Source organism: Ruditapes philippinarum, unplaced genomic scaffold (genome assembly GCF_026571515.1).
Source record: "Ruditapes philippinarum isolate M1 unplaced genomic scaffold, ASM2657151v2 ctg9913_1_1_1_1, whole genome shotgun sequence".
NCBI classification, from domain to species: domain Eukaryota; kingdom Metazoa; phylum Mollusca; class Bivalvia; order Venerida; family Veneridae; genus Ruditapes; species Ruditapes philippinarum.
In genome coordinates this window covers 2,471-27,381 of record NW_026867020.1, presented here as the reverse complement: position 1 = coordinate 27,381, position 24,911 = coordinate 2,471, and the positions used below count along the sequence as shown (strand labels likewise).

Below are 24,911 nucleotides of genomic sequence, written 5' to 3'. Positions count from 1 at the left end.
ATATAGGTGTAAATTAAGTGTGCTGTATAAAGAAAAGAAAATAATACACAAGCGCTCATCCTGAATTCTCATCTCCTATATGGCTCTTAATATGTGATCATTCAGGGTCATAAAATAATTTGTCAGCTTACATTTCTTGATTTCAATGGTAACACACGCAATGTGAACAAAAATAGGGAAACCCACAGCGTCATCCTAAGGTCATATACTCGTATTATAGTATGCTTGAATTTTGTGAGAGTTACTAAATCACCCAATAACACAAATTTCTGACATAAAACTACCGAACATGCCACAATATAACTTGCGTGAATACCCCACGACATCCCACTTTGTCAGAAATCAAAAGACAAACGTGCATTAAGAGCGCCAAAACTAAAAAAACGACACCTCCCTGCCAACCCTCCTCCAGAGACTGTTAACAAGCCCAGATTGCAAAAGCCATAAAGTCATATGTATCTACATGACTCTCAATGTTGAAAATGTCAAAATCCCAGAAAATACACATATGAACAGACACCGCACATTATAGCAAATGAGCGAAACACATATCCTTCTATATATCAAAAAGGTCCCTCGATGACCTTGAAACTTTAAGGACCCCAGATGACGCATCAAAGATCGAATAGGAAGTACCTTATTACTCCAATACATCCCAACATATGTACCACCTGCATAAAATATGAGACTGGCAGGTCAAAGAATCTTAGAAATTAATAAGATAGGACAAACTTCTTGAAGTCACAAAAGATCGCCCTTGACCAATTGAACACTTTCCGCATCCAGTGATCCTAAAACAACATCAAAAAACGGAATGGTCATACTCATAACCTCTGACGTAACTCCCATTCCAAAAAATCTCCGAAAGACTCTCGAAAACGTCATAGGAAATTACATATAAAAGTTAAATAAACGCGGACAAAACCTTATATGACAGTCAAGGCCCCCTGTGACTAGAACCTAAATTGACACTAAACCGCCACATGACCCACCAAACAAACACCAGACCTACACAAACCAAAAAAAACAAAGCCAGTTTGAACTCACATCAAATCAATATCGGGCAAAAGATCCACAATCCTAAAACACTCACAAGAACATAAAACAACAAATAAGACAACCAAATATACTGAGAACTGCTCCGCGCTAATGGGGGTCAAAAGGAAATCATTATAACAAGTCTAAATAAGGAAAAAAACCCCGCGAGAACAACAGCTCTTCGCAGCCACAGGCCCGCCTGTGACCTCTCTAAGACCACATTGACCTCAAAACTCCAATACGCGTAACAAAACCATCCATACACATAATCACCGAAGACGGACCTAACTCATGCCAAATATAGAAGACCTGTGGGGCCTACAGGAAATCCTCCTAAAGTATGCCAGAAACCCAAGCCAGAACCAAAACAAACACCAAAGTCCGAAAGACCAGCCCTCTTAGAAGCCTCAAAGCCCCTGGACCTGAAGACCAGAAACCTTTGACCTGCGTGACCTCTAACAAATCAATAAAGGAGTCACCGTCATCCTCTTATCCCGCCCAATGACATAACCTCGATGCCAAAACTCATGACACTCGCACCTACGGTTCAAACAGGAATCCTCTCAAAGTATAATTTAGGACACGGCGGGACCAAGCTGTATAAATCAAAAACCACTCACCAAAAGGGACCCCTCGCTGACCGCATGAAACCTGTTTAGACTAGGACCTCGAATACAAATAAGGCAGGATTCGATCACACCTAATCAATAGACTACACCTCAGCAATGCCAAAAATAATTGACGGACTTGCCTAGGAAATACAAAAGGCATTCTTACCAGCATGACCCTTGGACACAGAACGCGGACAATCCTTTTTATATAAGTCACCGAAAAAGCCCTCGTGCACCTAGACCCTACTCTGACCCATACAGTGACTCTAAACAATCTCAAATAAGGTGCCTAAATCTAACTAATCATGACACCCTCACAATGACCATATGAAACAGACATGTAAAGGCCTCAAAGTGAATACAATAAAAGTATTAGGAAAAGAAGAACCGCGGACACACTGCCCTTCTTTCCGCAAAAAAGATCCAAAGCAAACAAGGCCAGCTGCTGACCTTGACTTATGAACCTATGTGACCTTCAAAATCAATAGGGGTCATCTATCTCCCTCATTGACTAACCTCCATGCCAGAAAATATGACGATCGTGATAGGTCAACCAGGATCTTAAGTTATTGGAGCGGACCAGCTTTCTTGAAGTAAACAGAAGGCCCCTATGAACCTTGATCCTTTTAGACCTAACATGTGAACCTCAAAATCAATAGGCGGTTTCACTACATTACTAATCATGACATAAAACATCCATGCCAATAGACAAGACTACAAGCTTCAAAGGAACTCCTTAAGTTATTGGAACAGCCGGGACACTCGCAGAAAAAACACGAAAAAAAAACGGCACGGCCGAGAAAACCCAGGCAACGGAATAAACAACCAAAAAAAATACCCGGCGAACAACGAAGACACCACACAGAGACAAGCTGATAATCCAGTATACCCCTATACAACATTTGAAGAATGCAGGATATAATCATGACAGTAATCTTATATGTATATATATAATTTTTTAAATCAATCAACAAATACTTATATAGTTAATATTAAAGATCATGACAAGGAACCCAAAAAACGCAAAAAACCACCAAAAATAAAACCCAACCACCCAAATCGTCATCTATCGCTCTGAACATGATAATATTTCCCGACACAGACGTAGAAAGGACAATTAATTAGCCCGCTGAGAGAGAAACAGACCTTGTAAAAAGGCAATTATACACAAAAAGGCCTATGAGGGAATGGTATTTTCATACAAACAGATAGCTCATTGGATGTTCATAATGAAAAAGAGTCACAGGCAAAACCAGCACAGCTGTCCCCACACCAAAACCAGACACACCTGCTTCCTAAAGGACAGGAAGAAATGCAATTATATAGGATACAAAAACTTCATGCCTCACTTAATAATATATCATTTATAAAGATGAGGTGAATTGTATATACTTTGTTAATGTTCAAAAACAAAAAGAAATAACAAAAACAGGGCACATGATGGCCCTCGAAGTCGTCACCTGCTATATAATCGCCCCACGACCGGGCGCCAGATTTAAACCCAAGAGAGAACTTCTATATATGAACAAACTATGGATAAGAACACCCATACTCAGAAGATAGTTATTCATAGCCTAACAATTAAGTCTAGCTACCGAGTAAAAGATTTCATATTACACATATTAGTTAAAAAACAATACACGACCGCATAGAATAGCAGAGCACAGTTTTATATGAACAATATCTTATGTTAAGCACACTTAACTCCAGAACAAACATGATATTCAAATAAGCTAATTAACTAAACTCTTAAGCATATACGAGACGTTTATCAGAAGATTTTTAAGTTCTTCTGCAATACACATAAATAAGCGAAAAAATCATGTCACCGGCGGGTCGAATTTAGACCACAAGGCTATATATTTGATACAACCTATTGAAGACACTTCACTAGAAAAAGTGACCTTTGTGTTCAATATTACTAAACTCTCAGCATAATTCTCGACTGTTTTTCAAAGAATAGACAAAACAAAACGAAGGTAACAATCACCAGATGTTTATATAACCGAGTATTTTGATTCAAAATAACATACACCCAACTATAAAGGAAAAATGTAACAGTGACACACACCGAGAAGACCCAGGGCAATATTGACCTGAGGCTCTTATTCCAACCAACGAACCATCTGCGGTCGCACAACCTCAACTAAACTGTTTCAACAGACGTTAGATACTCTAAACTCTAGCCTATTATGTTTTTTCCCAAAGAAATGTTTAAGCTTTTAGCCCCTAGATACACATAAGACCAACCATCAAGATAGACCCCAACACTGCTGCCCCCTGCCGGCACGATCTCCTATGACCCAGAGACTCCGCTTCACTTATGACACAAAACTATCCGGCACGCCTAAGACAATCCATAATCGAACATGTTTTCCATCGCACCTAACATATCTATCTCCTAGCTCCTATCTCGACGAGATTCTCTTCGAAAGATTGTTTAAGTTTTACAATGCCCCATATAGGGAAAAATCAAATGACCCCCTGGGCAGACAGACAGGCACATTTTGACCCGCAGGCTTGTTATAATATGGATAACAACTTAAAGGTAAGGCCAAAACACGCATAGCATGAAGATGTCATGCTAAAATATCTTAGCTCCTAGGCTATGGTTCTGTTAAAAGAAAACAGATCTAAGCTCAATAAGTACGATATATACAAATAATAGGAGCGAAAGAATCAATGACACCACCTGGAGCGCGCGGCCCAATTTTAGACCCCGAACGGGAAACAAGAAACAATGCTTATTTGAAACCATAACTTTAAGTATGAACACCATCCACATCAGAACCACTGATCTCATCGACACAATATCTGAAGCATACCCTAAGCTCTATTGCGCAAGATTACTATTCAAAGAAAGATTTTTTAAAAGTTAAACCTTCCTAATTGAAACCATACTCGTGGACTAAATCAGACTGACTCTCCTGGAGACAGAAAAGAGCCAAGTCTTTCCCCCCAGAGTTATTATGAACAACTCTAAGGTAGAACAAACCCAATACAGAGGAGATCAGATTCAGCTTCAAACCTCATCTATCAGCTATAGGTCTTTGGGTTCTTAAATGAAAAGATTAAGGTTCCACTATGCTTCAGGAGAAGAAAACCTCAAGAATCCGAACCCCCGTGGCGCACAGAGACAGGCCAATTGAAACCCCAGACCGGACTTTATGAACAAACTTATGGTAGACATACACTAGAAAGCCATGTTTTCATTGACCAAAATCTAAAGCATCACTCGAGGCTCTTATCGCGCAATATATTTAGAGAAATAGTTATGATTTTTATACTTTCATGGTATGCCATGGCCGCAACCACACTAGACTTCTGCAATCGGCACCGAAAATAAAATTCTTGACCAATTTTCAATAAGTGCCACACAAAAGGAAACGACCATCTCCCATAGTGAAGTCATGGATAGAAATGAACTTAGTGTTATGAAGAGATGATCATAAAGTAACAGTTAACGGAAAGAACAAACAAAAAAACAACGAAACGGCACAAGCGAAACTCCAAAAACCAGCCCAACAAAAAAAAAACCCGAGCCAAACAAAAACGTACGAAAACGCAGAGCCACAAAAAGCTCACCCTGTCACCTTAGCATGTGAACCAGATTAAGAGCTAAAAAAAAAACAGCCTACGCAAAACAGAAATCATCAAATACTGAAAACATCGCTTCCAACTGTTCCGAAATTGTCACTGAAAGGAAGACAAATCTCAAAGGAATCTGTAAGCCATATCCGATAGATATCAGATATATATTATTAAAAAAATATAATATTCAGAGACAATATCACCCAGCATGAATAGCAGCAGCAGAACCAAACAACAGAGATCCAAAAGCCGAAGAAGAATAAATATCATTGATAGCAAAGTTAAATTATAGCCCTGTTACAATACTGATAATCACCCTGTCTGAATAAAAAACATTTACTATTTCATACTATCATTTATCAAGTAACCAAGTCTCAATTGTAATGATATCAGTTACCTGATACTTTTACCTTGACCTTTACATGTCAGTATAATCCATGAATGCTGGAATAGGTAGCTCTTATTATAGACAGGTGATTCCTGCCAGTGACCAGTTCTAAGATTTAACTTGATAAGTTCACATCTGTGTCCTTTTTTATATATATATTCACATTTGTGAATAACAGAACTTTGTAACATTACACTATAGTATATTGACATGTATGTACATTCAATAAATATATTACATGGTGTCAGAGTAAAAATGATAAAAATAGTAGAAAAGAAAAAGGATTATTACATTTATCATATAAAGTATACTATAAATTGTATGTATACAATTTTATGTTGAATAAAATATATGTCATGTTATGTTTTTTACACACTTTGCGAGAACAATGGTAGGAATACCGCTTCCGCAAATCAATTGGAATAGCAGGAATTACCAGATAAATGGCAGAAATTTGAAGATCACGCAAAATTGATCTTCAACGGGCCATTGTTGGAGAAAAGAGAGGAGCAAAAAGTCAATATCACCTAATCTAGGTAGGAAACAGAGGCAGAGAAGTGCACCAAACACGGAGAGATATTACCGCTGACGGCAAGAAAAAACAAGAGCTGTCGGTAGGACAGCACGCTCGACTATTCTTAGTGCTTGATAGTAAAGGAGCCTTGATAATGTTAAAATTTTTAAGTTCACAAAAGGGCTAATTTTTTTTTATAAATTCATTTTATAGAATTATGGATCTTTGTCAGTGACCTACAATTATGACCCTAAATGCATATGTGAAGTTTTAAATAAATATCTTTAATAGTTATTGAGATATGTAAAACTTGCATGTAAACATTAACCAAGAGACTAAGTGGAAAAGGGGATATGAATCAGCCTTTATGCAAGATAGAGTTATGGAACTTGGTCAGTGACATACAATTATGACCCTCCAATTATGACCCTAAGTGCATGTGTAAAGTTTCCAGTAAATATCTTTGAAGACCTTTAACTTTTAACCAAAATTTCTAAGTTTTAAAAGGGGCAAATAATTCTGCAAATATTGCAGGCAGAGTTATGCAATTTCGCAAACTGGTGTACATTGTTACTATAAATAAGTATTGTAAGTTTTCAATTGAATATCTCAAGCAATAATTGAGATATTTGACTTTACAAAAAAACTTTAACCAAAAATTTCTAAGTTCCAAAGGGGCATAATTCTGTCAATATTGTAGGCAGAGTTATCCAACTTGTCAATCTGATGTACCTTGTTACTATAAATAAGTATTGTAAGTTTCAATTGAATATCTCAAGCAATAATTGAGATATTTGACTTTACAAAAAACTTTAACCAAAATTTCTAAGTTAAAAAGGGGCATAATTCTGTCAATATTGTAGGCAGAGTTATCCAACTTGTCAATCTGATGTACCTTGTCACTATAAATAAGTATTGTAAGTTTCAATTGAATATCTCTAGCAATAATTGAGATATTTGACTTTACAAAAAACTTTAACCAAAATTTCTAAGTTAAAAAGGGGCATAATTCTGTCAATATTGTAGGCAGAGTTATCCAACTTGTCAATCTGATGTACCTTGTTACTATAAATAAGTATTGTAAGTTTCAATTGAATATCTCAAGTAATAATTGAGATATTTGACTTTACAAAAAACTTTAACCAACGCAGACGCCGACGCGGACGCCGACGCCGGGGCGACTACAATAGCTCTCATATTCTTCGAATAGTCGAGCTAATTAGAAACTTACACATAGTTCAGAAACTATGTCCAGACCAAACTTAACCCCATATTCCTTGAAACAATTTTACCAGACACAGGGCTCCTACAATTTTCACACTTCCCTATCACATTTACGGATCAGGGTAACGTACTGTCAATTCAACCAGCCAGACCAAATAATTCGCAAGAGAATCGTGTTTGGAACAAGTAACTCAAAAGCAAAAAGAAAAAAAAAATTCACTTAATAAAAAATGTTAATGAATATTATCAAACATATTTATTAGACATTATTAATTTACCACCCTAGGAATGTTTATCTATTCAGATTTTTCAACTTACCAGACAGTACTTTAAATATATTTTTGAGTCAATAAGTTTTACAAGTGTTTCCTTTAGTAAATTAATTTTTCACTTATTACTATTGTTACCTATCAGGTTTTTTTTCCACGAATAAATTGTGACTACTTTTTTTCTTTAAATTGAAATGATTACTTCAATTTTGTTAAGGAATCACTTTACCAAAACATAAGCCCTGGATGCAGAAAATAGATTTAAAATAACTCACAGATCTGTTGTTATGGTTATCAATGGAGTGTTGCCCTCTTGAAACAAAATACAATATTTATTATACTGTATTTGAATCTACTGTTTATCACAATTATTCTATCGCAACTCATGCTCATGAACATGTGAATGTCAAAGAACACTGTATAAAATTATGAGTGTTTACCGGGTATATATATCACTGATTTAGTCCCGAGAATTAACTACAATGATCTAAAATCTGACAAGGGTCTCCTAGAATGTACTTTCTGGTTTGTTTTCAATCACAACTTCATTGATTTTATGTTGACACTAGTTCCAAATCACTCTTGCTTCAAATGTTATTTCTGTTTCTATTTGATCACAAATCACAGATAATGTGTGGTCTAGTTTGTCTCCAAATCATATAGCAGCAAATACAGCAATACATATTTAAATCTGTTTCAAGGAATAATTTAAATCTTGAGCATTATTCAAACAAGAATGTTATATATCTACTTTTCTTCAAATTTCCCTGAGTTCATGCTAAGTTGATATGATATGTGCTTACATTCTTTTCATTTTCGATTTCATAAAATCATTTTAAATAAGTTGAATTCGTTCAATGTTTACTTTATTTTGAGCATTTCAATTGATTTGACTTTATTCATTTTAATACAATGTACTAATCCGGTAACAATTTTGATCAGTTTCATTGTAGCAGTCAGCATGTCTTTACAAGAATTGTATTCATCAAATCCATTTATAAAAGGAATAGAATTTCATATATATATATGTATACATGATTACTCCCTTTTGTACACACAAGTTTTACAATTTTGTACATAATTCTCAAACTGATTATTGCACTTCCCTGACTTTTTTCTGTTTCCAGGTACAAAATATCACATAAAGTCCTGACACCATTTGGCCACAATATCAGCCATGTGTAAGCTAGCATCTATCACATATGCGTGGCTATATCCCATTTCACAGACTCGTATATCACAGGTGGGGAACAATTTCTTGAAATCCTCTCCATAATGTGGAGGACACCAATCATCAGATTTTCCAAAATAAAAACTAAGACGGTCCAAATGATTCTCAACTAGGGTTTTGTCAAGCTCTGCCACTTTCGACATTTCTTGGTGTGCCATAAACAAGGCATTGCTTACACAGAATGGATTGATCAAACCTTCAGTTGCTGAATGAACACATTCAGGCACATTTTCATCTTTAAAATGGCTGCGTAGCAACCATGTCTTTATACCCTGAGGTAAGAGACCAACACCTGAGACTAGAAGTGGTGCCATCCACCGTAAATACTTCAATGCTGGAGTATAAATCCTGCCATTTGGAGATACAGCCATTCTTTCTATTGTTGGAAACAGCATGAAACATCTACCTATCGGCTGCTCCAATTGGTCGAGTATTTTTAGAATTATGTAACAGCCAATTGAATGTCCAATCAGGAACAGTTTTGTTTTCTTTGGAATGTTTTCTTTGATGAAAGCCACTTTGTGTCTTATTTGACCATCTAGGGTACAGACTTCATAGCTCAACTTTTCTGAAACAATAAAACATGTAGCCTTCTTAATATAGAAAAGAAAATTAATGGATATTCATTTTTTTTTACAAGTAATTGCTATCATGCAAAATGAGGTTAATATTCTTATAATTAAACTCAATGTATGATAATTCTCAATGACAAAAACAATCCAAGGACATCATAGCCAGGAATAATGTCTGATTTATATGTTGAGTATTTATAACAAAAACAGACTATAATGCTATTTCAATTTTCAAGTTTGTCTGTCTTGTTTTAACATTATTTCAACACATTTTCAGGTCATTATCTCGGCAGTCGGTCCTCCTAACCGGCTTTCCTAGATAACTAATCAGTATTTAACAATTTCTTTACAAAAGACTGACTACTAATTAATGAATGTCAACAATTTGGATATCAAAAATTTCAGTACAAGGCCATCCTTAAAAAAATGTTTGTTTGCAGTAACCCGACCCAAAATTTTCAAGGTGGGTAGGTAGGTTGATTTTTTTTTTTTTTTATTGAACTGTACTCCCAAATAAACATGGAATTTCAAAATGCTGGACAATATATGCTTTGATAATCTGGTAACAATTGATAAATTGATAACTGAATTCTAATTTAATAAGACCTACATTTTATTTCTTCTATTTACCTTTAAAAGAACGAAAACAAAGCACAAGGCATAATTTTCTGATTCAAAAAATAATAATTTTTTATCCAGACCATGAAAAAAAATTTTGAGTAGTGGCAAATTTTGTGAGTCGGTCGCGTTACTGCAAACAAACATTTTTTTAAGGATGGCCCAATTGGGAATTACGATTCGGAAAAAATAAGCATCTTGGAATAGATCTTGTAACTCACTGGGAAAAAGCATGTAACTAACTCCACATGATTTCTTAATCAGTGGTAAGAGACAAATGAGAACTAGACCTATCACTGAAGGTGATTAATACCCCCACCAGCAACTTTTTGAAAAATAAGTAGTCTGAAGAAAAATTTCAACACAAACTATCAACTGTGTACAAAGAAATATTTCAATTAATTGTAATCCCAACTGGGGTCTCCAAATAAGCTTGCTTTTCACAAAGTTTGATTACAATATCTCATTCCTAACTCTAGTTATTGTTCGGAAACCATTTTTCTATTTTTAGGAATGGTGACCTTGACCTTGACCTCCAGGGGGTCAAAATGCAATACCAACCCAGGTCTTCATATAAGCTTGCTATACACCAAGTTTGATAACAATATCTCTTCCTAACTCTAGTTATTGTCCAGAAACCATTTTTCTATTTTTAGTAACGGTGACCTTGACTTTGACCCCAGGGGGTCCAAAAACAATACCAACCCAGGTCTTCATATAAGCTTGCTATACACCAAGTTTGATTACAATATCTCATTCCTAACTCAAGTTATTGTCCGGAAAACCATTTTTCTATTTTTAGTAACGGTGACCTTGACCCCAGGGGGTCCAAATGCAATACCAACCCAGGTCTTCATATAAGCTTGCTATACACAAAGTTTGATAACAATATCTCATTCCTAACTCTAGTTATTGTCCGGAAACCATTTTTCTATTTTTAGTAACGGTGACCTTGACCCAGGGGGTCCAAATACAATACCAACCCAGGTCTTCATATAAGCTTGCTATACACCAAGTTTGATTACAATATCTCATTCCTAACTCAAGTTATTGTCCGGAAACCATTTTTCTATTTTTAGTAACCATGACCTCGACCTTGACCCCAGGGGGCCTAAATGCAATACCAACCCAGGTCTTCATATAAGCTTGCTATACACAAAGTTTGATAACAATATCTCATTCCTAACTCTAGTTATTGTCCGGAAACCATTTTTTCTATTTTTAGTAACGGTGACCTTGACCTTGACCCCAGGGGGTCCAAATGCCAATACCAACCGGAGTTTCCACATAAGGTTGCCTATATACCAAGTTTGATTACAATACCTCATTCCAAACTCTAGTTATCGTCCGGAAACCATGATGTGGACCGACCGACGGACCGACCGACGGACCGACCGACCGACAAGCTGACTCCTATATACCCCCCCTAAACTTCGTTTGTGGGGGTATAATTAGAATGTCTGAGATCAAATGTTACAAAGAAAATTTTGCTTTGCCAAGAGAACCAGCTGCTCTTATATTACAAACCTGAAGCTCTCCCTTTTGAACTATATGGGCAAACCTTTTCTCTGGAAGTTAGTTCAAACTAAAAATGTTTGTTCTATATAAAATTAAATTCTGTGTGATATACATAACAATTTTATCTGTTTATTGAGTCATACATTGAACAAGAGGGCCATGATGGCCCTGAGGTTGCTCACCTGTATATAGCCCCCCCCCCCGGGCCAATTTTTAACCAAGGGCTTTTATTTGTTTATTTGAAAGGACTTAATGGTAGACACCCATAAGAAGATGTTTCATGCTAAACATCTAAGTTCTAGCTCATTGGGTTTTTTTAAAAGAAGATTTTTTAAGTTTTTACTATACACATATAGTTTAAAACAATGACACCCCTGGGGCAGGGCCAGTTTTGACCCCCGGGCTTTTATTTGAACAAACTTTGTAGATATTTACTTAAAGATGTTTCATGCTTAATATCTAAACTCTAGCTATTTGGGTTTTTTCAAAGAAGATTTTTAAGTTTTTGCTATACACATAAGGAAAATCAATGACCCCCAGGGCAGGGCCAGTTTTGACCCCAGGGCTTTTATTTGAACAAACTTGGTAGACACCCATTAGAACATGTTTCATGCTAAATATCTTAGCTCTAGCTATTTGGGTTCTTTAAAAGAAGATTTTTTAAGTATTTACTATATGCATATAGGGAAAATCAATGACCCCCTGGGGCAGGGCCAATTTTGACCCCAGGGCTTTTATTTGAACAAACTTGGTAGACATTCATTAGAACATGTTTCATGCCAAATATCTAAGCTCTAGCTCTTACGGTTCTTTAAAAGAAGATTTTTTAAGTTTTTACTATATGCATATAGGGAAAATCTATGACCCCTGGGGCAGGGCCAATTTTGACCTCAGGGCTTTTATTTGAACAAACTTGGTAGACACTCATTAGAAGATGTTTCATGCTAAATATCTTAGCTCTAGCTCTTTGGGATCTTTAAAAGAAGATTTTTTAAGTTTTTACTATATGCATATAGGGAAAATCAATGACCCCCTGGGGCAGGGCCAATTTTGACCCCAGGGCTTTTATTTGAACAAACTTGGTAGACATTCACTAGAAGATGTTTCATGCCAAATATCTAAGCTCTAGCTCTTACAGTTCTTTAAAAGAAGATTTTTTAAGTTTTTACTATATGCATATAGGGAAAATCAATGACCCCCCTGGGACGGGGCCAATTTTGACCCCAGGGCTTTTATTTGAACAAATTTGGTAGACACTCATTAGAAGATGTTTCATGCCAAATATCTTAGCTCTAGCTCTTAGGGTTGTTTAAAAGAAGATATTTAAAGATTTTTCTTTCGGTTGCCATGGCAACCAGAGTTCTGCATGGAATTAAATTCTTTGAACAACTTTTAAAGGTGACCACCAAAGGAACATTCCTGTGAAGTTTGGATGAAATTGGCTCAGTGGTTTATGAGGAGATGTCATTTAAAGCAAAAGTTTACAGACAGACGACGGACGCCGGACGAAAAGCGATCATAAAAGCTCACCCTGTCACTTTGTGACAGGTGAGCTAAAAAGTTGATGCAAAGTTATCACTTTTTTCTATATGCTTCTGGTTCTACATACAAAAATTCATTCACCATTTATCTACTTATCTAATACATCACAACAAAATTAACGAACGGGAGCGGTGGCCTAGTGGTTAAGGCAGCCCAGGGATCATTGGTTCAAGCCCTAATCGGGTCAAGACATATCACGACATTCGTCATATGACACCAGTACTTCCAGTTCCAGGAAGCGGACTTGAAAGCGATTAATATAAAGTTGCAAGAACTTGTTTCACAATCGAGCTTAAATAAATATGTTTAAACCAAAATAAACCATAAATATTTCATTGGCTACTAGTCAAACTTACTGTACAAGTCCTGGTTTCCAGCAGGTGGGAGTACATGTCCAGCATGTGACACACCCCAAACAGGCACTGTACCTCCACAGCTTGTATACAGATGACTCATAAAATCATCATAGAATTCAACAACACCTGGATTTCCTGAAATTTAAAAACAATTTACAACATATTAAATTATGATGTTATACCATTTAATTTATTAAATAATCTGATAATCATAACATAATAAAATGCAATAACAAGAGCTGTCGGTAGGACAGCAACGCTCGACTATTCTTAGTGCTTGATAGTAAAAAAAATGCCTGATACCGTTACCTCCTCCTGTTTACAGGTTGGGGTCATGATGGTGAACAAGTGTGCAAAGTTTCAAAGCCATATGTCAATGGCCTTTGAAAATATTTGAACTATTACAAAAACTTTAACGTAAATTCTAAGTCGAAAAAGGGGCATAATTCTGTCAAAATGCTTGATAGAGTTACCTCCTCCTGTTTACAGGTTGGGGTCATGATGTTGAACAAGTGTGCAAAGTTTCAAAGCCATATGTCAATGGACTTTGAAAATATTTGAACTATTACAAAAACTTTAACGTAAATTCTAAGTCGAACAAGATTGCATTTGAGAAAAATGCTATGCCACCGCATTAATACCTAAGCTCTAGGCCTTTTGGGCATTTACAAGAAGGTATTTTAAGTTTTTGAAGCCTTGTACCTTGTACCTACAGACAATAAGATTTTTTTATTTTTTACTATATGTATATATTGAAAATCAATGACCCCCGGGGCGGGGCAATTTTGACCCCAGGGCTATAATTTGAACAATCTTGCTAGAGGTTCCACTACACAATGTTTCATGCAAAATATCTAACCTCTAGCATTTGTCAATTGCTTAGAAGAAATTTTTTTAAAGTTTTTACTATAATACATATAACGAAAACCAATGACCCCGGAACAGGGCCGATTTTGACCCCAGGCTATAATTTGAACATCTGGGTAGAGGTCTACAAACAATGCCTTATGCTCTAGGCCTTTTGGGTCTTTACAAGTAGGTATTTAAAGTTTTTACGTATATGTACATATAGTGAAAATCAATGACCCCGGGGGCGGGCCGATTTTGACCCTAGGGCTATAATTTGAACAATCTTGGTAGAGGTCTACCAGGGCAATGCCTTAATGCAAAATAATCTAAGCTCTAGGCTTTTTGGGTCTTTACAATAAGGTATTTTAAGTTTTTACTATATGTACATATAGTGAAAATCAATGACCCGGGGCAGGGCCGATTTTGACCCCAGGGCTATAATTTGAACAATCTTGGTAGAGGTCTACCAGACAATGCCTTATGCAAAAAATATCTAAAGCTCTAGGCCTTTTGGGTCTTTACAAGAAGATTTTTTTTAAATTTATTCTTATAATTTCCTTTTGGTGGTTGCCATGGCAACCAGATTTTTCTGCATGGAATGAAATTCTTTGAACAACTTTGGAAGCTCTTCACCCAAGGATCAATCCTGCCAAGTTTGGGTTGAAATTGGACTATTGGTTTTTCACAAGAAAGATTTTTTACGTTCACTATATAATCTATATAACAATGACCCGGGGCGGGGCCTATTTTGACCCCAGGGCTATAATTTTGAAACAATGTTGGTAGAGGTCTACCAGACAATGCCTTATGCAAAATATTTAAGCTCTAGGCTATTTGGGTCTTTACAATAAGGTATTTTAAGTTTTTACTATATGTACATATAGTGAAAATCAATGACCCCGGGCGGGGCCGATTTTGACCCAGGGCTATAATTTGAACAACCTTGGTAGAGGGTTCTACCAGACAATGCCTTATGCAAAATATCTAAGCTCTAGGCCTTTTGGGTCTTTACAAGAAGATTTTTTAAATTTGTTCTTATAATTCCTTTTTGTTGCCATGGCAACCAGATTTCTGCATGGAATGAAGTTCTTTGAACAACTTTGGAAGCCCTTTCACCCAAGGATCAATCCTGCCAAGTTGGTTGAAAATTGGACTACTGGTTTTTCACAAAAGATTTTATAAGTTCACCTATATAATCTATATAACACACACACACACACACACAAACAAACACACACAAACACACACAGGTGAATCGCTATATGCCACCGCATCGCAGATGCTGCGGTGGCATAAAAAGGGGCATAATTCTGTCAAAATGCTTAATAGAGTTACCTCCTCCTGTCTACAGGTTGGGGTCATGATGGTGAACAAGTGTGCAAAGTTTCAAAGCCATATGTCAATGGACTTTGAAAATATTTGAACTATTACAAAAACTTTAACATAAGTGGTTACACGGACGCGGACGCTCGGGTGACTGCAATAGCTCTACTTATCGAATAGTCGAGCTAAAAAGGGGCCAATTAGGGGGAAAATAGGGTAGGGGCAGGTATTCTTCAGTTCATGATGTATTTGTTGTGTATATAATTCTACATACAGTGTAATTACCTATTGTAAACAAGAAGACCATGATTGTCCGTCTTATTGGCCAAGTTTGTCTAAAAATATAGTCATTCTTACTAGTTTTGACAAAATCCAAATAAAACAGTAATTTCAGAAAGATGGCATTGTTTGTCATGAATTTAACCTAGTTTTGATCAAAGGTCACCTAAATTTAATCTTGTCAACTGTTATGATTCATAAATATGTACAACTTCTGACAACTGTGCCTGGGAATAAATTCTTTGGCTTAGTGGGCTAAAACTTTGTTTCTATCACTTGTAAGTCACTAGTTCGAATCCAAGCCACATCAGGATCTTTCCTAATGCAATTGCATCTTTTTGTTACAAACTGAAAATGTTCATACATGATGCCTAGCTCCTGGAATTTGTTTAAAACATGAAATGCTTTCTGATTACAAAACAATAATACCAAAATGTTTTCTGATTAATAAATGAAATGGTTTCTGACTTAAGTCATTCAGTCTTTGACTTCAAAATAAGTCATTCAGTCTCTGACTTGAAAATAAGTCATTTAGTCATCAAAAATGATGGCTTTGGCTGAGTAACTGTAAAGGTCATGGTGACTTTCCAGCTACATTTGTATTACTGGCGGGGAAACATCTCTGATACCCCACTCCTCACATTTCAGGTATAAAAGGGTTTCAGAGTAGAACCTTACACACAGACATACTATGCTAGCTGGATAGCTTCCTAACATGAAACTAGAAATGGGTTGTTATGCCACAAATGTATTTTTTACATTTTAAGTTCAAAGCACTTAAAAACTATTCAATGTAAACATTTTTATACAAAGTTCAAGGCACTGAAACTATTCAGTGTTAACCTTTAGTAAATTGCATATTGCATATTTGTAGCCAAAATGATATTAACTGCATACATTTCCACTAAAGTATGAGTGCAGAAACTGAAAATTCTAAATTTTTCCAACATTCAAAAGAGATAACTTTGTCCAAAATCATTGAACCATGACCAAATTCAAACTTGAACTGCTAATTCCTAAGATGTATCTATTTATCAAATTGAGCTCAATGTGTACAACCATTGGGGAGATATGAAAGAAAACTAAAAATTTCTGGTTTTTTTTCAAAGTTCAAGAGGGATAATTCTGTCAGTTATCATCAAACCATGACCAAACTCGATTTTGACCAGTGTATTCTTATGACATATCCATATGTTAAATTTGAGTATAATATGTACAACTATTGGGGAGATAATGAATGGAAACTTAAAATTTCATATTATTTTTCAATGTAAAAGGGCATAACTCTGCCAAAAATCATCAAACCATGACCAAATTGACCTGTGCATTCCTTTAATGTATCCATATGTCAAATTTGAGTTGAATGTGTAATACTGTTGGGGAGATAATGAAAGGAAACTGAAAATTTCATATTATTTTTAAAGTGAAAGGGGCATTACTCTGCCAAAAATCATCAAACCATGACCATATTTGAACTTGACCTGCCCATTCCTTTGACATATTCATATGTTAAATTTTAGTTGAATGTGTAATACCGTTGAGGAGATAATGAACGGAAACTGATAATTTCATATTATTTTCAAAGTGAAAGGGGTATAACTCTGCCAAAAATCATCGAACCATGACCAAATTCAAACTTGACCTGCGCATTTCTTTGACGTATCCATCCATATGTCAAACTTGAGTTGAATGTGTAATACCGTTGGGGAGGTAATGAACGGAAACTGAAAATTTCATCAAGGGGCATAACTCTGCCAAAAGTCATTGAACCATGACCAAATTTGAACTTGACCTGTTTTTTTTTTATGAAATATATCCCCATGTCAATTTGAGTTGAATGTGTGCAACCGTTACTAAGATAATTAAAGGAAACTGATGATGACTGAACAGGGTAACACTATACGCCCCAGCCATTTTATGGCGGGGACATAAAAATCTGAAGTCTCTGGTCAGATTCATACTTACAGCAGTGTTAAAAACTTGTTAATTTTGCTTTTAATGTTTTGCTTTCATTCGACCTTGGGATCTAGTTTATAACCCAAGATGGCCCATTATTGAACTCATTAGAGATACTATTGAGGAAACCATCCTGAAAAGCTTTGATGGCCTCAAGACAAGGTATTTCTTTAACATGGTGACCTAGTTTTTGAACCCAAGATGACCCATAAATTAAACTAATCCAACTGATCAATAATATGGTCATTCCGACAAAGTCTGATGCACTTTAAAACTGTGACCTCAAGTCAAGTGACAACTGTTAAAAGTTAAGATGAGCAAAATCGATTTTGAAAAAGCCTAAAGGCACATAAAAAATTCTGGTGTTGGTCAGTTTAAACACAGGGTACAAGAGGTGTCAAAACAAGATTATTATTCTTTTCCCCTTGTGTTGAAGTTAACATGTTAAGAGATTATAATTAATTCTCTCTCTCCGTCCGTTGTTAAGTTCAACAAGACAAATCATTTTTGACTTTATTTATTTATTTTTAGAAAATAACAACCCAATGATCATTCTGGCAAGTTTTATAAAATCTGAAAGTTAATAATAATTTCTATTTAAAGTTCTGTATGCAACTTTTTTTAGCAGACTGGAACATTTTCAGCTTTTGTAGGAATACCTCAAAGATTATTTTTGAAGTTTCATAAAAAATCTGCTGAAAAATTAGTAAAGATATTTTATTAGAAGCCTATTTTAATTTCTGCAGGCCTTGACCTCAAAATCAAAAGGGGTCATCTACTGACAATAGGCAATGTCCCTACCAAATTATATAACAAGGGCTGATGCCTTCTCAAGTTACTGATTGGACATGGAAGTGGTGATTCACAAAAATACGGACCAGATCATAGCAAATAAAAGTAAAACAAACCTGGTACGACTAGAAACATTGATTTTGTGTCCTGTAAAATTTCACCATACTTTAATACACTGGTAGGCATTCCTAACACATTGATGAATTCCATATTCCTTACTGTATCCATATTGAATCTCATCAAAACCTGAAAATACATTAGGTACAGAACTTTCTCACATATTTGAGAGGATTTTTTACATTTAGTAAGATGGAAAATAACATCTTACAACAGTTTTGTAATCATATCTTTTATCAATCCATTATCAAACTTGTTTATAGTTATCATTTGTTTTATCTAAGTCTTTTTGCAATTAGTAATGGTGGTTTATAAAGTAAAATTAAGGGAATAGGATAAATTTGAAAACCACATTATTTAAAATATCATATGCAATTGTTGCGACAATATTGTTAATGTATAAAAGATTTTGAAGGCAGAATGAAAGTTGCCCTGATGTTTAATTTTAGTTTGATTACAAACCTTTACTCAGAATAGATCTTATTGAGGACTTTTAAGTACCAAATAAATAAATCAAATCTTGCTCTAAATCGCTAAAGATAGGAGGCTCTAGTCATATAAATAACGATGTTTAATAAATTGGTAAGGTAACTTATTATAATTATAAATATAAGAAATAGTTCAGAGAGATTTCACCAATGTATTCTTGCAATACTGTTGACATACATTCTAGCCACGACTCAAGGAAAAGCAAAATGCATATGAATGCAAAAAGGTACTTGTATAAACAGTGATTTTTTTCACTGTATTTTACAGCCGAATAAAGCCTGTTTTCCCTAGCTCAAAATATGTAAAATTTCCCCTAAAAATGCTTATATTTTCCCCTTAAATGCCTAGTGCTCTTCCTGACCACTGAGAATACAAGGATTGACAGTTTCGAAGTAGCAGACGACAAGCTTTTCTTATCAGTAGAATTGCGAGTAAAGATAACCGATTGCGTATCTCACTGTATAAAACGTATGTAAAATGGTCTGACTTGTGGTAGGTTTAACAGAAAGAAAGCTTAATAATGAATTCTTATTGATCTCACTTATTCCACAAATCTAGACTACATTAGTAAAGTGGTAAATTTACAAAATACACAATTTCAAAAATGAAAGTTGGCTGCCATTATCTTAAAATTCAACTTTCGTTTGCTATTAAAATGGTCAAAATGAAGCTGTAAAAATGGAACTTTGCCAAAACAAAGGAAATGTTAGTGCTTGTCACGTTATTAAACTATCCCTTGCTGCACAACATAAATTTGATTTGTCAAATATGAAATGTATCACTTTGGTCGAGAGTACGAGAGATGGTATCAAAAGGCTACACAGGTCTCTAAAATCGACAGCAAGACTGGTGTACACAATGATCCTTTTTCAGTAACGTTCTATCCAGATATGGCCAGTCTGCTTTACCTAGACTGAGACCAAGCCCGTTGTAGTCTAGAAAGTAGTTCTTTTAAATGTTGAATATACTATGCTTTATTTACCAAGAGTCGTGGGCATTTCTAAAAATAGACCAGTGACGTATGATGACGTCACACGAACAAGCATTGAAATTACCCGAAAATGTTTAACTATTTGTATTTTGCACTGTCATGATCTTTTATGCATCTCTTAAGATTTATTTCCGATTATCTAAGCCCATTTTTATATATAGGTACCATTTTGGCATCCATAATGCATTTTGCTTTTCCTTGAGTCGTGGCTAACATGTATGTCAACAGTATTGCAAGAAAACATTGGCCAAGTCTCAGTGAACTATTTCAAGTTACTTTACCAATTTATTAAACATCATTATATGACTAGAGCCTCCTATCTTTAGCGATTTAGAGTCAGATTTGATTAATTTATTCGGTACTAAACAGTCCTGAATAAGAGCCAGAGATCTGCCGAGGACGCGATTTTGCGCCATTGGCGCTAAAAAAATGAGAATGGCGCAGGAAAATCGGCAGCAAAGGGCCATGGGCGCATCTAAAATCTGTGCCTGACTTATAAGAAAATAAAACTGATCCGTTGGGTATTTAGTCATGTCCAGTCAAAACTGGTATAACAGCAACATGTTACCGCTTCCCCTGTATCACGCTTAGTGTCCTAAGCTTTATTTGTCATCCAATGAAACGCTGTATTTTTGTGCGTTAATTTTCATAGAAGAACAAAAGTCGATTCTATATCAAATTCGTCCATAGTCGATTCTTTATTTTTCATAGTACTTCATAAAACCACATAGTGACGTAATAAAGTGACTGATTATGAGGCCAAATAAAAGCTTGACACACTAAATTTGTTAACTATTCATCCGTGCTGTTTCTACAGAAATTAGAAACATTCTCCTGTCGCTATCGCTCCGTCAAAGTTTCTAATTTCTGTAGAAACATCAACGGATGAACACTAACTCATATACAATTCTTGAGTTAATCCATTCCCCTATAGCTTTTTTGTCCATGTTTATCTACTTACCCTGCATTTCTTCTTTATAATCCCTTTCCCACACAGATACTCATTTCTACTACGTAAATTTAATCCAATAAAACAAACAAACAAATTATACAACTACTTAATATTTACAATGATTATCGATAACTGAAAAAAAAGTGTTGGTATTTTAAGAAATGCTGTAAGTTACAGTATAATCTGACAGGTGTAAAACTTGAATCACCCCTAAGGTCACTCAAGTTCATGTAAGCTTTGGCTGATTTAGTGTAAAAAAAAGATGTCTATTTGTCATCAGAAATATTTGACAGGGTGATTAACCATCAGGGAAACATTGTGTGTGATTTTTTTCATGATCAAAAGGTCTGTCGGCAAGTGTCTTTGATGTATGCTGTCTACACAGAGGCATACAAGGGGCAATAAAATTCGTCAATATACAGTGGTTTAGGGACATTTGGTGGCAAAAGTAGGAACAATTAAATGGATAATGCACATTATTTAGACCATTTTAAGTAAGAACCAGCAATTATGTAAATAAATTTGCATATCAAATTTTTGAGCAGCCCATTTGAAAAAATATTTTGCTGCAATTAATAAATTAGTTAGAAAGTTACCATGTAGACATAATTTTTTTAATTATTCAGAAGTGAAACACTTGTCATAAAATATGATGTTAAGTTTTTATTACCAGGGAAATTCAATTATCTACAAACTTTTTAACAATTATTTAGGTCAATGTTTACTTATTTTCCCAAGGCCCATACTTTGGTAAAAATGGCCCATCATTTTCAGACCAAGGGCCCAGTACTTTCAAATTCTTGGCAGATCTCTGAGAGCTATTAAAGTTGGTAATCAAACTAAAATAAAACATCAGGGCAACTTTCATTCTGCCTTCAAAATCTTTTTACATTAACAAAATTGTAGTAGCAATTGCAAATGATATTTGAATAAAAGTATGTGGTTTTCAAATGTATCATATTGCCTTAATTTTGCTTTATAAACAAACATAACTTTAAGTTATAAAAAGACGGAGATACAACAAATGATTTTAAAATTTTGTTCAAGAATTGATAATGGATCGATAATGGATATCATGATGCGATGACCCAGTGTTGGTTTATATTTCAAGTAATAGTTTCAGTGAGACTTTCTGTGGGCCAATTTTGGCGCGAAATTTTTTAGTCGCGCCTGTTCCAAATACCGGAAACGCGCAGTAGGTTGTTGTTGTCCGTCAAAAAATGTAAACAATCCCTACAAATGGCCAAATGATTGATTAATTACAGTAATTTACAACTTTTAAACAACAAATTATAAAAGAAATATTGACTTTCAAAATACATTGTTAACCATACAAAAAGTCGTTTACGATTTTAACCCACCCACGACTCAAGGAAAACCCACGACTTAAGGAAAAGCAGCCATATAGGATAAATAGGGCGAAAATTCAGTGGGCCGACTCCCTCACTAACATCATTTCATTCATTTTCTCAAATAAAGACCTGACATGTGATAACAAATACTTCTTTTAGTTGGTAGTGACTTTATGAAACCTACATTACAGTCGAAACGCATTCTACAGGCATTAAAATCAAATATTATTCCTTTTAGCATACCTGGTGCTTCTGAGCAAAGTTTAAGTCGCCTATAGCATGTAAAAATCTATGAAACTGGAATATAATAAATGATTTATAAAAAATAAATTAATTTGATTACTTTTTCATTATTTTAAACAGAACAAAATATATCATAGCTAAATGAGACTCTTGAAATTTATATTTATAACATTAATTATTCAATATTAATGCTGTAAGCAAGCTGGTTAGACTGGTACCCAGCATATTTATAAAATTAAATTGGGAACCATAAAAAATTAAAGCCGAAAGGAATACTTTGAAAACGGAAAATCTATAATCAATGTAAATGGTGAAATAATTATTCCCTTCCATAAAATTGTACTATGCACGGGATAATTCAAATAGATTGTGCACGAAAAAAAGAAGAGAATAACAAATGTATTATTTACACTTAAAAATAGGAATTTAAAATAATATTTAAAAAAACGCGGAATCACATTTTTTTAAACCCACTATATCATTAAAATTATGCTATTTTTTTTAAAAAGATGATACATGTGCGTAGCTAATTCAGTTTGTAAATTTCATGCATTGAAAAAAGCATTGCCAGGTTATTGTAATGTATAATCGTTGTTATATTATTCTGCTTCTGGTTTATTGAGATCATAATTTCATATACTTGTGTTGAAGATTGAATACTGTTCAAGCCGGGGTTAGGCTATCCTGTACATTAATGCCCCAGAGTGGGTTATGTTCAGTACAGGGGCGTGAGAGATGTGATACATTTTATTATCTCTCATGAACATACTCAATATGATCGATTTACACGAATTTTATTGCAAATATTTAAGCTGCTGATTTTGAGTGGTGAACGGTTGTTGTGCGCACACTTTCGGCATTGCATACACATTATTTCATGTTTTTAAGATTTTATTTAGTTTTGCTAAAGCATTTTGCTAACACCACTTTCTTCATGCAGAAAATTAAACTCATACACATTCCACGCGTAGAACTAATCATCGTCTGAGGGTAAATAATTTCAATGATGTCGTACATTAATTCTTTTAATTACAAGATTGGTTTATTAATTGATTAACAAATTTAACATGATTATCAGACTGGATTTTTTGGTCTTCACCTGGATACTAGATATACTCACAATAACTAGTACCTGTGAGAAGTTATTTCATAAGTAAAGAAAACGTACTATTATTAGTGTCCAGCTTTATTTGACATCCAATAAAAACGCTATATTTCTTTAAAAAATGTGTATTAATTTTCGTAGACGAACAAAAGTTGATACTATATCAAATTCCGTTCATAGTCGCCTCCTGTTTTGTTGATATCTATATGTATTCTGTAAACAGCTTTCATTTGCAGATAAACACGGTTACTTTTTTTATCTATAGTGGAAAATCCACGAGTCATGTAAAAATAATGCATTTAACTTATAAAAGTCCTATATTAATTATATGGACAAATCTCCCGAATCAATACCTAATGTAATTGTTGTAAGTATTCATTCCAACTATCATCATACCTTAACACTCCCTCCCTGCCCCATAATAACTTCTGTAAGTCCCTATTAAACTGGGAAATATTTAAGCAGGGTATGACCAAACTTGCATACAAAGATTAACTTTTAAACGATTTTCTTTATTTTAAAAATAAACCCGTCTTACAAATACACTTGTATCATTATTACTGTTATTCACCTATACAACTTTACTAAAATCAATTATACACACGTAAAATACTCGAAAAGAGAAGTGAAATAGTATTTCTAATTATAAATAAACACATGCACGAAAAAAATGTCTACGACAAAATGTAAATCTTTACATATTTCAGCTAGTGAACAATTGTCCAATGATTAATAAATGTCATTATACTTGGAGACAGTAGATCCTGATCCCGCGGACTCCCGTTGATACCTATATGTTAGATGGTCAGATATCAGGATATTTATATCTTTAATAAGATCCCGGATTCCAGTCTTCTCTCTTCCCCTCGGTACGTGTACGTCGTTGAGAAGACACAGGGCATCGGCAGAAGATTTGATGACTGGGAACAGCGAAAAAAGATCGGAACTTGTGCTGCGGATCAGCTGCCTATGTCCTTACTAAAGCCGAGGG

General features: G+C 34.9%; 1 protein-coding gene across 2 annotated transcripts; it reads right to left on the bottom strand.

Annotated features, from left to right (window-relative positions):
- Positions 1–5,877: 5,877 nt before the first annotated feature.
- Positions 5,878–23,053, bottom strand: LOC132734533 (lipid droplet-associated hydrolase-like). Of its 2 annotated transcripts, none has more exons than XM_060721294.1 (4): positions 22,916–23,053; positions 18,788–18,917; positions 13,473–13,607; positions 5,878–9,434 (listed from the first exon to the last, which is right to left on the bottom strand). In XM_060721294.1, exons 2-4 carry the CDS (start codon positions 18,909–18,911, stop codon positions 8,773–8,775), a joined length of 921 nt encoding a protein of 306 aa, XP_060577277.1. In that variant the 5' UTR covers positions 18,912–18,917; positions 22,916–23,053; the 3' UTR covers positions 5,878–8,772. The 2 variants fall into 2 exon arrangements, with proteins under 2 accessions (XP_060577277.1, XP_060577278.1); XM_060721295.1 differs by lacking the exon at positions 22,916–23,053 and adding an exon at positions 22,816–22,855.
- Positions 23,054–24,911: the final 1,858 nt, after the last annotated feature.